Source organism: Cynocephalus volans, chromosome 6 (genome assembly GCF_027409185.1).
Source record: "Cynocephalus volans isolate mCynVol1 chromosome 6, mCynVol1.pri, whole genome shotgun sequence".
Lineage (NCBI taxonomy): Eukaryota > Metazoa > Chordata > Mammalia > Dermoptera > Cynocephalidae > Cynocephalus > Cynocephalus volans.
Genome location: NC_084465.1, coordinates 17,627,217 through 17,645,390, shown reverse-complemented (window position 1 = coordinate 17,645,390; position 18,174 = coordinate 17,627,217). Strand labels below are relative to the sequence as shown.

Genomic DNA, 18,174 nt, shown 5'->3' with positions numbered 1-18,174 from the left:
CTAGAGACTGCTTAAACCAACAATGTATTTGGTAGGGCCGGCCCATGGCTCACTTGGGAGAGTGTGGTGTTCATAACACCAAGGCCGTGGGTTCGGATCCCTATATAGGGATGGCCGGTTACCTCACTTGAGAGAGCGTGGGGCTGACACCAAGTCAATGGTTAAGATCCCCTTATTGGTCATCTTTAAAAAAATAAATAAAAATGTATTTGGTGCCTAAGAAATTAGAGGCACGTTAAAAGCTATTCAGTAAATAATTAAAACTTTACTATTAAACTTGAAAAACCAAGTCCAGAATAGTTTGGGGCATTATTAGCAAAAGTATACATGATACTCTGAACTATTCAACTTGGGGTACTTAGGCCCTTTGAAAATAACCCTTTTCTGTCATTTTTAACTTAAAAATTTTTTAAATTTCAATCGACGCCCCTTTTCTGTCATTCTAAATAGTCTTTAAATCATTTGTTTTATATTCTTAAAATAACTTAATCTACTTCAGGTTTATGCAGGTGAATTTTTATCAGCACCACATTCTCCCTTTTTTTATTTTTTAAAAAAAAGATGACCTGTAAGGGGATCTTAACCCTTGACTTGGTGTTGTCAGCACCACGCTCTCCCAATTGAGCTAACCGGCCATCCCCTCTACATAGGTATCTGAACCCATGGCCTTGGTGTTATGAGCACCACACTCTCCCAAGTGAGCCACGGGCCAGCCCGTTTTTTTTTTTTGTTTGTTTGTTTTTTTAAAAAGATGACCGGTAAGGGGATCTTAACCCTTGACTTGGTGTTGTCAGCACCACGCTCACCCAATGAGCCAACCGGTCATCCCTATATGGGATCCGAACCCGTGGCCTTGGTGTTATCAGCACCGCACTCTCCCAAGTGAGCCACAGGCCAGCCCGTTTTTTTTTTTTTTTTTAAAGAGACCCAGAGACCATGTGTTTTAGAATCTTGCTCTGGTTTAGTCTTTGTCTGTAGTTGAGGTTGGTCAGCACATTTGTCTATTACTTGGATTAATGACTAAGTACAAATATACATGCATGAGGTCTAGCGGGTTAGCTCAGTTGGTTAGAACGCACCCTAGTAACACCAAAGGCATGGGTTCGGATCCCCATCCAGGCTAGCTGCGGGGTAAAGTAAAAAAATGCTTTGGGGCTGGCTCATTACTCAGTGGGTTAGAGCATGGTGCTGATAACACCAAGATCCAGGGTTCAATCTGTACTGGCCACCAAAAATTTTTAAAAAAGAAATCAATATACATGCATATGGTAGGTTGGACCATAGTGTTGATGTTTAGTTTTATAAATCAAATGCAAATTAATTATACTTTTTATTTTTAATTCTATATTATTATTGAATCAGTCTGAGGGAGGAATCTTTTTTAACTCTTTTAATAAAAAATTTCAAATACAAACAAAAGTAGAGTTGTATAATGAACTAACATGTACCCATCAGCCAGCTTCAGTACGTATTTTACTCATGGTCTACCTTATTTCATTTATAAGTATTTATTGTCTCTGTTTTTGAAGCAAATCTTAAAACTAGTACCTATCATTTAGGAAGACTCTTGAAACAATATATATAGAAAGTAACAAAGACCAATTACTCCCAAATAAGCAGGAGGTCTGCAAGTCACTGTTGAAGCAGAATGTTGCAGAATGTTGTTCATTGTCTAGTACATAGTTAATTTCAGTGTCACATTTGTTTTCCTGTACAACAATTCTCAATAAATGCTTATTACCTAAGAACCAGGAATTATGTTCTTAGTATACACTGAACCCTAAAGATCTTTTTTAGAGATATTTACAGATTTGTAAACTGCACTTTAACATGTCTGAGGAAAATAGTGTGTTCTGGAGTTATAAATGCATCCTTTGGAGGATGTAGTTCATTGAACACAGAATAGAACAAACAGGTGATAATAAATGAAAAGTTGAAACAAATAATGTTTTTATTATACAGGTGATTAACTGTGAACATCAAGCAAATTTACTGATTCTGTATCACTGGAACTATTTTTTTATTTTTATTTTTATTGTTATTTTTATTATTATTATTTTTAAAGATGACCGGTAAGGAGATCTTGACCCTTGGCTCGGTGGTGTCAGCACCACGCTCAGCCAGTGAGTGAACCAGCCATCCCTATATAGGATCTGAACCCACGGCCTTGGTGTTATCAGCACCGCACTCTCCCGAGTGAGCTATGGGCCAGCCCCTGGAACTATTTTTTTTAATGTGATGAGTTCTACCTTGATGTACAGGTAGCAAGACCAAATGACTTAGTAAAATCTCTTCTGGTTTGATGATTCTTACTCATTAAGGGAGCTTTTAAAAGCATTTAGTGTTTTATTCTGACCTATATCGAATTAAAGCATTTTTTTTTTAAAGATGACCGGGAAGGGGATCTTAACCCTTGACTTGGTGTTGTTAGGACCACGCTCTCCCAAGTGAGCTAAGTGGCTATCTCTATATAGGGATCGAACCCATGGCCTTGGTTTTATCAGCACCACAGTCTCCCAAGTGAGCCACGGGCTGGCCCAAAATTAAAATATTTTGAAAATATATTATCGCATGAGCATTTTTGGTCTACAGGCATATATGTATTGATTGATTCAGGTAATATAATTTGTAAAATTCCAAGTTTAGATAGGTTTTTATGTTTTTTTTCCTCCTTTATTATATTTACTATAATAGTGTTCGGAGTGAATGAAGTCCGAGTAATATTGGAGTTAAGCAGAAGAAGAAACAGAAAGAGTAAAAGGGATCAGATTAACGAGGGCTGAATGGAGAAAGTAAAGAGAATTCACAGTATAGTATTTGTTTTTAGAAAAGTTATTTCTGGGCCGACCCGTGGCTCACTCGGGAGAGTGTGGTGCTGATAACACCAAGGCCATGGGTTCGGATCCCGTATAGGGATGGCCGGTTCGCTCACTGGCTGAGCGTGGTGCTGACAACACCAAGTCAAGGGTTAAGATCCCCTTACTAATCATCTTTAAAAAAAAAAAAGAAAGAACTTTTCTTTTCTTTTCTTTTCTTTTTTAAAAGATGATTGGTAAGGGGATCTTAACCCTTGACTTGGTGTTGTCAGCACCACGCTCTCCCAAGTGAGCCACGGGCCGGCCCTAGAAAAGTTATTTCTGAAGTTTATCACCAGCAAAGGAAAACCAGAGTAATGGTATAACTTTAAAAAATAACTTATTTTAAATGTAAAAGTTAAAAATTCTCTTCAAGAAGTGATTTCTTTTTTTTTTTTTTTTTTTATCTCAGAGTGGTGCTGATCACTGAGATCAGCATTCATTCATTCACGGAACAAATACCTAGTGCATACCCAGTATGTGCCTGTATGCTTATGCTAGGTGGTGAGGATACAGAAGTGGACATGGGTTGTCTGCTTTAGTGATGGGAGCTTACATTTTAATGTGGGAGGCACACAACCAGTTATGAAAAGAAACGTGATTTCAGGTAGTGATAAGTACTATGACAAGAAAGCATGGTCAGTTAATTCAGCATGTCTGTTGGGGCAGGAGAGTGGGGCAAGGCAAGGGGCTACTCTGGCAGAGTGGATAAAACATTTTTGATAAAGTGACATTTGAAGAGATCTGAATGTTGAGAAGAAGACAGTCATTCCTGAGTGGGAATCACCTTGCCATTTGTGCTCCTGCACAAAAACGTGTGGTAGTTCCCTATTATAGATAGTAAAAATCTAAAATCCTTAGCCCAGTCTACCTCTTCCTCGAATGAATAAATCAGTTTGGTCCTCTCTTTCGAGAGTAGTGTTGTCTCATTACTTTTCTTCCCCCACATGCTTCTCATTTTTGCTTACCTTTTTTCTCTGCCTGGAGTATCCTTTCTTTTCTCTACAGATTTAAATCTGCATGGCTTACTACACGTGATTGCCTTAGTCTATAGCAGTTTAGCCTCTGAACCCCAGCATAGCACTTGCTCTCTGTACTACTGAATAGGCGCTTGTTATTTATTTTATTTGTGTATGTGTTCTCTTTTCCCAATTAGATAGTGTTGTCTTTGTGGGGCAAGTCCTCTTGTTTTAATTTTTTCTAGTTATCTTTGCATATTGAGGATCAGAAATGGATGCAAAAGTATTTCCTGCTATGTTCTTCAAAAAAAAATTAAGAAAAATAAAAGAGCATTATTTTTCTTTATCTGAGTGGACAGCATCTGGATATGAGTTTGGGTATGTTGAGTGGATAAAGAAAAATAACGCTCTTCTATTTTTCTTAATTTTTAAAGAACATAGCAGGAAATACTTTCACAAAATGGGCATGGAGGTGGAACACACAAGTAGGAAGAGGCAGTTAAGAAATTGGAATTGCGGGCTGAGCCCGTGGCGCACTCGGGAGAGTGCAGCGCTGGGAGCGCAGCGACGCTCCCGCCGTGGGTTCGGATCCTATATAGGAATGTTCGGATCCTATATAGGAATGTCCGGTGCACTCACTGGCTGAGTGCCGGTCACGAAAAAGACAAAAAAAAAAAAAAAAGAAATTGGAATTGGGACATGTTGTAACACTAAGGTCAAGGGTTCAGATCTCTGTACCAGTGAGCTACAAAAACAAACAAACAAACAAAAAAAACAAAACTGCTGGGACACAGTAGAAAAGCAGGAGCTATTTTCTGCGTGCACAGTGTGTGCCTCATTCCTCTTCACCCAACACTCATGTTTAAGACTTGTTAGTTTTGAGTGCCAGGATTGGAATTAGTAAAGAAAAACCATAATTTCTATTTTAAAACAATAGTGGCATAACTGAAACTCATACCAAGGTGTTATTACTTCAAGGCTTTTTCCATATTAGGCTTTCTCTTGTTTTTAAGCTGGGTCTTGAAGCAATCGTTGAACTTGGATGGAAGGGAGATTTTACAGATACAAGGAGGAAAGAGAATGAAGGCATAAAAGGTGAGGATCAAAGTGTAGATGATTTGTGGTTTAGAAAGTAGCATTGGCATTGGGGCAGTAGATGGAAGGATTCAGCTGTTAGGCCAGGGGTTTGTGTTTCCTGTCCTGCTGTCATGGTTTTGTTTCACTTTTTCTCCTGCTGGTATGTGTTCCTTTTTTAGTACTTTACCAGTATTGATATCTTATATTCCTTGCAGTCTTTATACAACAACTAATAGTTAACATTCGTCACGTTTTTGTGTCTTTCACTCTTATCTCTTATTTGAGACTCTTAACATAGTGTAACTAAACATAATAAAAAGACAAATGGGAAGGATTATTATTTCAAACAAACTAAGCAGTATACATGGAAAAATTAGAGCCAGGTTAGATGAAAATAGAACTATATCTATAATGATGGTGGTTTTTAAAAAAATATTATGATAAAATAAAATTATGGATGGTAGATGATTTTAAAATCTAAGTTTGATGATAGTTCTTATTTACATTAAGGCACATTTTACAGAAATTTATACCATTATTTCTAAGTATTCTTCCTCACTTCCTCCATTAAATTTTCCTGTAGTAATGCACTTGATCTTGCAGGTGACACTGTTTCTGAGAAATACTTCAACATCTCCATTGTTACTCAGTGTACCTAATAACATCAGACTCCATGTTCTCATATACCTTGTTAATGAGGGTCTCCTAGAAAAAGGCTTGAGCTGTAACTTCAAGGAGAAATATGTAAAACTTTCTGCTTGGAAAACTTAGTTGGATAAAGAAATCCTATAGTGAATGTAATCTTGTATCTGTATCACACAGTAGACACTGCTATGTATCTTGCTGTTACATCAAATTCAGTGTGTCCAAAATAAGACATTTTCTTTCACAAATCAGTTCTATCATTTGATTTAGTTAGTTCTCTTGGTGACATCATTGTTTTCTCATGCTTGAAATACTTGAAGCCTTGAAAAGACTCCTGTTTTTTTCCTCTCCACACTTCATTTCCATTTAGTTAAAAACTGTTGTTTGAGAGTTGCATTACTGAAAAAATATTGAGCTATATAAAGATTTGTTCAAATTTTTACTCTGCTTCCTCTAGCTTATGATCTTAGGCAAATCATTTGACCTCTCTGAACCTTGATTTCCATAATTGTAGGAAGATGGTGATGGGATTGATGATTTCAGAGATCGTTATCTTTAAAATGTTTTTATTCTTCTTTAGCACTTTAGCTTATTTCCATCACCTCCTTTCTTTTTCTTCTTCTAATTTGACCCTGATGGCTTTGTTAATGAGCTGTTGTAATAGCCTCTTCTGCCTTTGGTCTCTTCTTTGTGTCAATCTATTCAGTAGTGTTAATACTTCTAAAACAGATTTTATCACATCATATTTCTGTCCAAGTAGTCAGGCATTCTTCTTCTTCTTTTTTTTTTTTAAAAAAAAAAGATGACTGGTGAGGGGATCTTAACCCTTGACTTAGTGTTGTCAGCACCACGCTCACCCAGCGAGCTAACCAGCCATCCCTATATAGGGATCCGAACCCGTGGCCTTGGTGTTATCAGCACCACACTCTCCCAAGTGAGCGATGGGCCTGCCCATCGTTCTTCTTTGATTAGAGTAAATTCTGCATTTTTGACACATTTTCAGAATCTTTCACAATCTAGTCAGAGGCTGCAAACTGGTGGCCTCTGGGCCAGAATAATACTATATCCTTTTTTTTCAACCTTATTTTCCCCTACCCTCTACTGGAAATCATTTGGTTGTGGTTGAGTTGTTTCTTTTCATGCTCCAGATAAGAAATACAAGGGTACTTCAGAAAGTTCACAGAAAAATAGAATTGAAAGATAATACAAAATTTTCCATGAATTTTTTTGAAGTACTGGCATGTGTATTCTTCTCTTGAAGCATTTGCTCAGGGTGTTTCCTACTATTCTTTATCGTTTCCTATGGAAATCATGTTCACTTTTCCTGGAAACCTCCCTATACAGATTGATACTTAATAGAGATAGCTCTCTTTTGTGAATTCCTTTGAAAATGGAAGCATTTAGAAATATGGAAAGTTATGAGCCAAAAAAATATGTCTTTGATTCAACAACACCTGTTGAACTATAATATTATATAAAATTATTGAGCACCTATCATGTGGTGGGCACTGTTACAGGTATTAGGGCTGTAACAGTAGTCAAGAACAACTGTGCCCATTCACTTAAGCAGATGATATGCAAAAATAGGGCTGGCCGGTTAGAGCACAATCTTTTAACACCTAGGTCACAGGTTCTGATCTCTGTACCAGCCCCCTGCCAAATTAAAAAAAAAAAAGAAAGCAAAAATGTTAACAACCTGTCTTCAAAGCGCTTTCGTAAACATTTGATCCATGCAGCAGTCCTGAAGTACTTCAGGAAAGAGAGCTTCAGAGAGATTAAGTGAATTTCTCAGGGTCAGATAGGTAAAAAGAGGTAAAAGGAGGTTTTCTGACTTGGTCCAGTGCTCAGTCTGACTTACTTTGTTTTTATTACTTAGACAATACAGTCTTCAAGTGCAAGAGGATAAAGTATAAAACACGAATGTTTCCTGTTACTGTATATATCATCCCCTTCCCAGACCTAAACCATGTGAACAATTGTGTACATCTTTCACTCTCCTTTCTGTGCCTTTGTGTGTGTTTTAACAAATGTCATTATATTGTTTGAATTCATTGCATGTAACTCATTACTACCAAAAAGTTTAAACTGACAAACCTCATAGCAGTGTGTATTTCTGAATCACAAAAACGGCATTTTATTATGTCTTTCTTTGCCATCTTCTCTTTTCCCCTCTTAATATATCAAGAACATTTTTTTTTTTTTTTTATGGGAGGCCGGTGGGGAGAACCAAACCCTTGACCTTGGTGTCCAAGGCTCTACTCTAACCAAGAAAAACAACATTTTTAATGGCTACATAATGTGTCCTTGTATGGCAATTCAATAGCTGAATCATTCAAACCCCTGTTGTGAGGCTCTTAAAATGTTTCTCATTTTCTAAATCAAAAACAACATTGTTAAGCTTTATTTTCTTTTTATCTTTGTGTACTTATTTCATTGTTTTCTTGTGTACTTAGAAATGGAATTCCTTAGTTCAAATCATCAAGTTTATTTAATAGTCATGGTTTGTGCAACATGGGTTATACAAAACCTGGCCTTCTGTGTCTTCTATTTTAAAAATAAAAGAAATAGACTGTTCTCATGAAGCTTAGAGTCCATTTGGGGAGATAGCATTCACCTTTGGAATTTCAAAAGAACAACTAAAAAGCACTTAAAATCACCTTTGTTAAACAGTAAAAAATACTATAAAATGCTTATGGGGTTATAAGAGAAGTTATCAGGATCAGGTATGGTTATTTGGTCCAGAGTTCATGGAGGGATAGATTTTAGAGTGGAGAAGACAAAATGCAGAACTGAATTTATTCAGTTAAAAATGAGTGTTGTTTTTTCCTTTTACAGTATAAGAATTTAGATGTCAGTTAATTAGAATACCAAGAATGAACTTGTGGAAAGAATTTAACTATAAAGTAAATACTTATTAAATTAAAAAAATTGAAACTCTTCTTATGACTTCCATCACAAATAAAGTCATTTTAAGTTAGAATAAATCACCAAACAGTTTATTTTGTCTTGTTTTAAGCTCACTTATTTAAAAAGAGAAACAGCAGAAGCAGCAAATAACCTGAGCATTTGATGTTCAAGGCTCTCTTGCACCATTAGGCTTTGGAGAATTGGGCTGTAGTTTTTCATAGTGTGGTTCTGTCATGGTTCCCTCTTTGGTGGCTTTTTTTTTTTTTTTTTTGGCAGCTGGCTGGTATGGGGATCCTAACCCATGACCTTGCTGTTATAAGGCTGCACTGTAACCAACTGAGCTAACTGGCTGACCCCTATGGTGGCTTTTTAATTAGATGACAAGAGTCATGTAGAGTATCAACCAAGGTGTGCTTTCCTTTGTACTTACTTTTACAGTGGCAGGTAGTTGTTGGGGTTTTTTTTTTGCTTGCTTCTTTGTTTTTTAAGTACTCCATGTGTGCATGATACAATGCCAGAGGAAAACAGATGACTGGTATATAGAATTCTGTCTTAGTCCATTTTCTGTTGCTTATAACAGAATGCCTGAAACTGGGTAATCTATAAAGAAACAAAAATTATTTCTTATAGTTCTGGAGTCTGGAAAGTCCATAGTTGAGGGGATGCATCTAGTGAGGGCCTTCTTGCTGGTGGGGACTCTGCAGAGTCCCAAAGGCATCTCAGGGCATCACATGGTGAGGGGACTAAGTGTGTTAGTTCAGGTTTCTCTTTCTCTTATAAAGCCATCAGTTTCATTCCCATGATAGCCCATTAATCCATGAATAGATTAATCCATTCATGATGGTAGAGCCCTCATGACCCAATCAATCACCTCTTAAAGGCCCCACCTCTCAATATTGCCACATTGAGGATTCAGTTTCAACCTCAGTTTCCAAGAGGACAGACATTCAAACCATAGCAAATTCTGAAAATCTGCTTTGCTACACCTACTGTGCTGCTAGGTCTCTGAAGAGATGAGATAAGAACTGAGAGCATTCCAGACAAAACAGACTTCTTTATTATAGCTAGGCCTTTGCTCCTAGGTCTTTGGTCCCAAATCTACTGTGGTGCGTTAGACTAGACTATAAAGTTGCAAGGGCTCATGGCCCAGGATAGTGACAAGCCCAAGTAGTCTGCCTTTGGGAGGAGAGGAGCACATAGGAGAAAAGTGCGAAGAGCAGCTCAAAACTGTTTTTTTTTTTTACCTTTTTTTTTCGGTGGTGGGGGGAGGGGTGGGTGTTGTTGGTGTCTGACTGATAGGAGATCCAAACGCTGGACCTTGGTGTCACCAACACCGTGCTCTAACCAGCTGAGCTAACTGGCCAGCCCTCAGTACTCTTAAGAAGGAAAGGATACCAGGAGATTCTCAGATGTTAAAACTAAAAGAAAGAAGGTAAGGAGTCCAAGCAAAGGAGATAATCCAAGGAGAGGCTAAGAAGATCCTTCCTTCCAGAAGCTTCAGACCAGTTTTGTCTGGCGATGCTTCTTGACCACCCTTGCTTGTTAATAAGCCCAGAGTTTTCTGTGCCAAATGTTCTTCTCTGCCCTCTTTTCCTACTTTGGTTTGTTCAACAAATATTTATTAAGCATTTCTATGTACTACGCATAGGTACATAGTGGAAAATAGACAAGAATCCTTGCCCTCGTGGAGCTCACATTTCAGAGAGCTAATATATCTTTCCCCCTTCTGTAAATCCTCCCAAGGCATACCTGTCCCCTAACTACTCTCACCAAAACTAAATATAGTGGTATAATTATGTTCTTTTTTGTATTCATTTTGTTATTGACCCACATATTTACTTTTCTTTCTTTGGTTGTGTGATGTAAATTTAAAGATGGGGGGTGGAGCCTAGAATTTCTGCCATAGGGTCAGAGATGTTTAGGTTAAACAAAGGCAAAATTTATATGTTACTTTTAAGTTTTTGTTGGGCATAGATTGGAAATGTAGTTAATCAGGGGATAAAGTTAAGGGAGATAACTAGAAGAAAGTCAGTAAACAGCTGCTTTGAACATCTGTCTCAGAGCTTTTTTAGATGTTAGGGGGAATGACTGTTATTGAAAAATGTTAAAAGAAAGCTGGCACTGAAATAATCAGTGTAACTAGGTTTTCTAATAAGGACCCTGAGCAAGTCATTTTTCCTGTGCAGACAATGGAAATAAAACTATGTTAGTGAGTGGTTCTCAACACTCCATGTTAAAAACACCTGGGAGGCTTTTGCAGTCCAGTCAGTCTTTGGGAGGTAGGACTTAGGCTGCTTTTTTTTTTTTTTTTTTTTTTAATTTTTAAATTTTTATTAGCATATTCATTGTTACAAATCGTACTTATTCTTTATGCCTCTTATCCAGTCTCTCCCCTTCTCCCTCCCCCTCCATTGGCCCTGTTTTTTGGGGGAAGGTGGAGGACCTGTTTTTAAAAGCCTTCCATTAATATCACTTAAAGCACCCCAGGTCAGGGTGAAAATCATTATACTGAATCAAAGACCTCTCCAACTGTAATATCTTTTTTTTTTTTGGCTGCTGGCCTGTAAGGGGATCTGAACCCTTGATCTTGGTGTTATCGGCACAACTGTCTTAACTAGCTAAGCTAACCAGCTAGCCCCCAACCGTGACATCTTGCATTTTATGAAATGTAATAAAAGATAGCATCCTGTGAACAACTGTAGCTTGTGGAAATACATGCAGATTTAAAGGGAGTTGTTGGAGTGATTAATGTTAAGCAGTTGTTAATTAAGAAACCTACTGGCTGATGTAACAAAGACGGTGACGACATTCTTTCACTGTTAGCTTCTTTCATCCCTATTTTCTGGAATGCTTTTTGTTAAAAAAGAGTATTCTAGTTTTTTGTCTTTTTTTGTTGTTTTTTGGGGCCATGACCCCTGCACAGTGCCTCAGTGAGGCCACCTGTGAGGTCCGGGCTGCTGCTCAGGACTGCAGCCTGAACTGGAGGCTCTAATGCTTTTTCTTAATAAATGTTGCTTAATGAGCAGCTTTGGAGTTCCACACATTCATAGAAAGCTTCAGTTGCTGTTGATTGTGACTGCAGAACTCCTTAGTTTGTCAAACTGTACACTAATGAATGGAAGTTATCATAGGGCCTGGAAAAATCTCAGCATGATGCTCAGTAACAGTATAGTACTTTAGAACCATTAGGGCAATGAGGACTTTTATAATAGTGATGAGCATTCCTTATTGTTTCCCAAAGGAGAACTTTGGGGCACTGTCTCTTTATACTTTCCCATTCATTTCCTTAATGTAATTAAGAACAGTATATTATAGTTTTACAGAGAAACTTTTTTTTATTTTTTTATTTTTTTAAAAAAGATGACCGGTAAGGGGATCTTAACCCTTGGCTTGGTGTTGTCACACCACTCTCAGCCAGTGAGCGAACTGAACTGGCCATCCCTATATAGGATCCGGACCCATGGCGTTGGTGTTATCAGCACCACACTCTACCAAGTGAGCCACGGGCCAGCCAGAAACATTGTTGTTTTAAATAGTCATAAAATCTCAGAGTTGGAAGAATAAAAGCTACCTGATGGTTGAATTCTTTCCTTAGTATTTTAGATAAGTGCTTGTCAAAACTGTATTTGAACTTCTCAGTTGTCTGGGAACTCACTAACTTTTGAGGAAGCTTGTTTGGAAAGCTCTGATTGTTAGAAAGTATTTTCTTGTATTGAGAGAGTTAAAATCTGACTCTCTGGAATCCCTTGGGGCCATAATAAAACAAATCTATTTCTGCTTCTTAATGAAAAGTTCTTCAATTGATGTTTAGGTTCGTATTTTACTTGATTTTTCTCTTCTATAATTATTTCTGTTCCCTGGCTTTTTTGTATAGCTTGGTTTTGAGACACTTCATTTAATTTATTTATATCCCTTTTGAAATATGTTAGCACACAGAATGTTTTTTGGAGGGTAATGGTTTGCTTTTAAAACCAGCCTTCAGTAGAGAGTTTGCTCATACTGTATATCCCTAGCACCTAGCGTAATGCTTGCACAAAAGGGTATTAGGGAAGTACTTAGTGAAGGAATGACTTTACTGCTGTCAGTGTTTTGTTGTATTTTGGCTTTATGTATAGTTTGTTTAACAATAGCAAAAGGAGTATTTGCTTTTTTTTTTTTTTTTTTTTTTTACCAACCCTCCAGAGATTTTTGAGAAATTGTGGGGATGGAGTCACGTACTTCCATTTGGAAAAGATCTGCTTTGCTTCTGTCACCACTTAGTCACATCTGTAATTATCTGTAATTAATTATCTTTTCATTTTGCTCATTTTTCCCCCTTCAGTTTTTCTCCCAAAAGGGTTTTATGAAAGATTTTATCAGTTGCCTAGATACATGTAAAAAGGGCTAGATTTTTAGAGATTTTGTTCAGATATGAGGAAAACCTCTGGTTTTGGTGAATAATACCTAGTTGAGAATTCCAAATAGAAAGATCCTAGGTTAGTAAGTGTATTTATTTCCCTGATATATGCTCATCATAGGTGGGGTTAAATATTTGTTCTTTTGCGGGGGGCGGGGCAGGGATGGCTGACCGGTATGGGGATCCAAACTCTTGACCTTTGTGTTATAATATTGAGCTCTAACAAACTGAGCTAACCAACCAGCCCAAATATTTGTTTTTTGTGAACCTATAGTGGGTCTTATTAATAAGTTATCTCTTTACTAGTTCACCTGGTGTCTTGTCCGGGATCCATATCAAGGTGTTCAGTCTGTTTTGGGGGACTCCCATCTTTATTTGAAAAACAGAATGCTCTTCGAAGAATATTGACCATAATTCAACAATTTGATTCATACATTCTTTTAGTCTGGTTTTAAATTAATATTGATGATCTTTTCTGTGTTCTGTAGCTAGGCAAAATACGAGGGTATTTCAAAAAGTTCATGGAAAAATAGAATTAAAAGATAATATAAATCTTTTCATGAACTTTTTACAGACCCCTTGTATGTTGTGCTTTAGAAGCTAGAAGCTTTATTCAGATTCTGAAAGGCTTTTCCTTGTACGTTTGTTCTTAAGTACAAAAGTGATCACTGTTCCCATCTGTTGGTAGACAGAATTTTTGCTGTTTGTTTCTGAAACCAAGTTTTATACTTTTCTATGAAATTTTGTAATTTGAAAGTTTATAAGTAAATATCTATATGACTTAATATGTACTTTGAAGAGAATTGTGGTTGCTAATGAATTTTTGAAAAATGTATTTTGTTTCAATATTAATCTGTCTTTCCCCCCCGCAGAGAATGGATCTTGGAGAATGCCTGAAAGTCCATGACCTGGCTTTAAGAGCAGATTATGAAATTGCATCTAAAGAACAAGACTTTTTCTTTGAACTTGATGTATGTGATTTTGCTTTGATGGGCTATATTATGTTTTACAGTAAGACATTTTGAATATGGATTAATCTCTTAATAGGTTACTCTTAGCAGATTATCTTTGTGATTTTAGGAAGGGTAGTACGTAAGTAAGATTGTGTACTGTCTTGACAACACTTTTTAAAATATGAGACTGGGTGCTTTAAGAAAATGTGTTTTGCAAATTAAGTTTATTCTTCCTGATAAAGTAGTAATGATTAAGGAAATATTAATTTAAGCAACTAATTTCCAGTGTATAGAAGGGAGGACCTTTCTTTAGTAATCTGAATTTTTGCATCCACATTCATTTTTATATCTATTTATATATATATATATACACATATGAGGGGTATTAAGGACAATTTTTTTTTTTGGTGACCGGTAAGGGGATCGTAACCCTTGGCTTGGTGTCGCCCGTACCGTGCTCAGCCAGTGAGCACACCGGCCATCCCTATATAGGATCCGAACCGGGACAATGTTTTTAATGTAAAACTAATTGGAAAAATAAAATGCACCATTTAGATATCTGAAAGGGTCCAAAAATGTGACTTTATATTGTTCTTTTACATGAGAATTGATTGTATAAAAATAGGGAAACATTTTTTTTCACATTTGTATGAAGCATGCCAAGCAACATTATGATGAACATAAATCTTATACTTTTTATTAGTGAGATAATAGGTGTTTTTATTTGGTTTGGGAGATAAAACAGTAAATAGGCCCCCCTGTCTTCTCTGAATGTCCAAGAATTTCTGCTGATCAAAATGAAAATTATCTATGTGTAAATATAATTTAATGTGTCTCTCGAAAAATTGGAAGTACCTTAAAATAATTGGGTCATGATTTAATATATTCTGAGCATAAATTATAGCAGAAACTCACCATCATTTGGATGTAGTGGTATGGATATTTAGGTTAACTTTTAGTCTTTCCTATTATATTATGATAATTCATCATTTTAACACAGTACTTATAGGATAAATATCTAGAAATAGAGTAGCTGAGTCAAAGAGTAATTTTATAAGTATTTCTAAATTGCATCAATTTACACTCCCACCAGTAATATATGAGATTATGTATTTCCCCTGTGCCACAAAGTGTGGTCAAAATTTCTTTAGGCAACTTTGATAGATGAAATGTGGAATATAGGTGTAGCTTTAATTTACATTCCTCTTATGAGTGAGTTTGAACAGATTGCATATATTTAAGATCTATTCATATTTCCTTTTTAGCGAATTGTCAGTGTGAAACTATTTTTTGGATTATTGGCTAATCTTGAATGTTAGCATTTTTCTAGTTGATTTGTACTAACTCTTTATTATGAAAATCAGTCCTTTCCCTCAAATATACATTGCAAATATTTTTTCTATTTTATTTTTCTTCTGGTGGTTTTTGGCCTTGCAGAATATTTTTGTAGTAATGTTGCCTAATTTATCAATCTTTAAAAAATCTGTTGGATTAATTTGAAAGACCTTCCCTGTTCTGAAGCAATGAGAGTTCTCCCATGGTTTCTTCTAGTATTTTTTAGCTTCATTTTATACCCTTAAGTCCTTGTTTCATTTTGAATTTATTCTGGTCTAAGGAATTGAAGTAGTTCCCCGCCTCCCCACCTCCCCAAATTGCTTAGTTGACCCAACACTATTTGGTGATTATTTTGTCTTTCCTCTCATTGCTTTGAGATGCATATAAGGAAATTTAAATTTTTGTTGTGATTTAAAGATAAATTTCAGATTACAAGAATTAAATACTATCTTTACATTGTTACAGATAAAAGCTTGTATAGGATCCTTATTGCTTTTCACTTTGAAGAAATTCTTGGGTTATCCAGTCATTTTTGGAATTCAGTTTGTGCCGAATAAATTTATTTATTTATATATATATATACATATATATATTATATATGTATATATATATATATATATATATTTTTTTTTTAAAGATGACCGGTAAGGGGATCTTAACCCTTGACTTGGTGTTGTCAGCACCACGCTCACCCAGTGAGCCAACCGGCCATCCCTAAATGGGATCTGAACCCGTGGCCTTGGTGTTATCAGCACCACACTCTACCGAGTGAGCCACGAGCCGGCCCTCAATTTATATTTTTAATTAAACATTTATATTTTGAATTAGCTATATTTCTGTACAGTAAGATTTAAAAGTTCAAATTGGCTTAACTTGGTAATAAATTTTTAAAGTTTACTGCTATTTAATTATAGACATATTGATATGTGCTGACATTTTATATAAATATTTAACTGGATTTTTATAGTGTAGATACTGCTAAAATTCTCAATGGTTTATTCTTTGAAAAAAGGTAAGTTTTACTTATTGTAGCATTTTCATTGTGGAAAATTTGAAAAACATTAAATTTATTCAAATATTCATAAATAGTTATTGTTAACATTTTGTGTGTGGTCTTCCATTTTTTTCTGTGCTGCTTTATTTTACAAAATCTTGTTGCATATAACATTTGTAACTTGCTTTGTATTTACAAATGAACCCTGAACATTTCCTCATATCCTCAAGTACTCTGTTAAGAACTTTAATGACTGAAGATCAAAATTTCATAATGTTTGTTAGATACAGCTTTTCACTATTATAATACTGTGAAGATCTTTGGATATTAATCCCTCCATATATCTCTGGTTACTCTGTTATTGTTTTGTTTTGGTTTTTTTCTTTTTTCTTTCTTTCTTTTTCTGTAGCTGGCCTGTATGGGGATCCAAACCCTTGACTTTGGTGTTACAACACCGCACTCTAACAAACTGAGCTAACTGGCCAGCCCCAGCCCAATTTTCTTAAGACAATTTTCTGAAAGTAAAATTACTAAGTTAGGGGACATTAAGGTTTTATTTATTTTTATTTTTATTTTTATTTTTTAAAAGATGACCGGTAAGGGGATCTTAACCCTTGACTTGGTGTTGTCAGCACCACACTCAGCCAGTGAGCGAACCGGCCATCCGTATATGGGATCCGAACCTGGGGCCTTGGTGTTATCAGCACCGCACTCTCCTGAGTGAGCCACGGGCCGGCCCTGACATTAAGGTTTTAGATAAGAAAAACCACATTGCTGTTTTATAAGGGCTGCATGCACTGGTTTGTGGTTCCTTCCACAGGGTATGGAAGTAGCCTTACCTTTCTTGGGAATTATTATTTATGTTTACTCTTTGCCAATTTGATAGGTGACAGATAGTATTTTGGATTCGTAATTGAACCTGCTTTTGTTGTTTTTTTTACTTCCATGGTAGTATTTTAAAAAACAAAGTGTAATATTTGGATAAAGATATTTTTGAATAAAGTTGGCTTTCTGGTAGTAATTGTCTTTTAATTAAACTTTGTAGGCCATGGATCATCTGCAGTCATTCATTGCAGATTGTGATCGAAGAACAGAAGTGGCTAAGAAAAGATTAGCAGAAACTCAAGAAGAGATTAGTGCTGAAGTGGCAGCAAAGGTAAGAATGTCAACCATTTTATTAGTACAAAGTAAAATTTCAACTGACTACTTTTGTTTATCTTGTTTTAATTTTTTTATTTTGAAATAATTAAATTTGCAGGGAATTGCAGACATATACAAGGAACTCTGTGTACTCTTTCTGTTGCCTACTCTAATGTTAACATCTTACAGAACTATAGTACAATATCAAAGAAATTGACATTGGTCTAATCCTTATATTTTAATCAGATTTCACCAGTTATGCATGCATTCATTTGTGTATGCATGTGTGTATGTAGAGCTCTGTGCAATTTTATCACACATGTAACTTGTGTAACTACCACCACAATTAAGATACCTAGCTATAGTGTTACCACAAGGCTTCCTCATGTTACCCTTCCCCTTTATAGTCATACCTACTTTCTCCCCCTCCATCATTAGCTTCTGGCAACGAATAATCTATTTTCCATCTCTGTAATTATGTTATTTCATGAATGTGACAAAAATGGAATCATGCAGTGTGTATCCTTTTGAGATTGGCTGTTTTTCATTCAGCACAACTTCCTTGAGATTCATCCAAGTTGTGTATTTCAGTAGTTTGTTTCTTTTTATTTCCAAGTAGTATTCCACAGTATGGATATGCCACAGTTTAACTATTCACCATTGAAGGACATTGGGGTTGTTTCCAGTTTTGGGGTAATACCAGCAAAGCTGTACTAATCATTTGTGTATAGATTTTTGTGTGGACATACGTTTTTATTTCTTTGGGATAAATGCCCAAGAATGCGATTGCTGGGACATAATAAAAACCATTTTTAGTTGTGAAAGCAAGCTTTTCTAGAGTAACTATACCATTTTACACTCCTCCCAGCCATGTGAGACTAGTCCAGTTTCTCCACATCTGTGCCAGCATTTG

General features: G+C 36.1%; 1 protein-coding gene across 5 annotated transcripts in view; it reads left to right on the top strand.

Annotated features, from left to right (window-relative positions):
* The window catches only part of LUC7L2 (LUC7 like 2, pre-mRNA splicing factor), a 59,793-nt gene that overhangs the window by 22,650 nt on the left and 18,969 nt on the right, over nt 1-18,174 (top strand). For 4 of the 5 annotated variants that reach the window (XM_063100038.1, XM_063100041.1, XM_063100042.1 and 1 more), the window contains 2 exons: nt 13,712-13,810; nt 17,167-17,277. In XM_063100038.1, coding sequence (XP_062956108.1) covers nt 13,712-13,810; nt 17,167-17,277 — 210 coding nt within the window. The remainder of the gene's footprint in view (nt 1-13,711; nt 13,811-17,166; nt 17,278-18,174) is intronic. The other variant, XM_063100040.1, reaches the window with a different exon arrangement.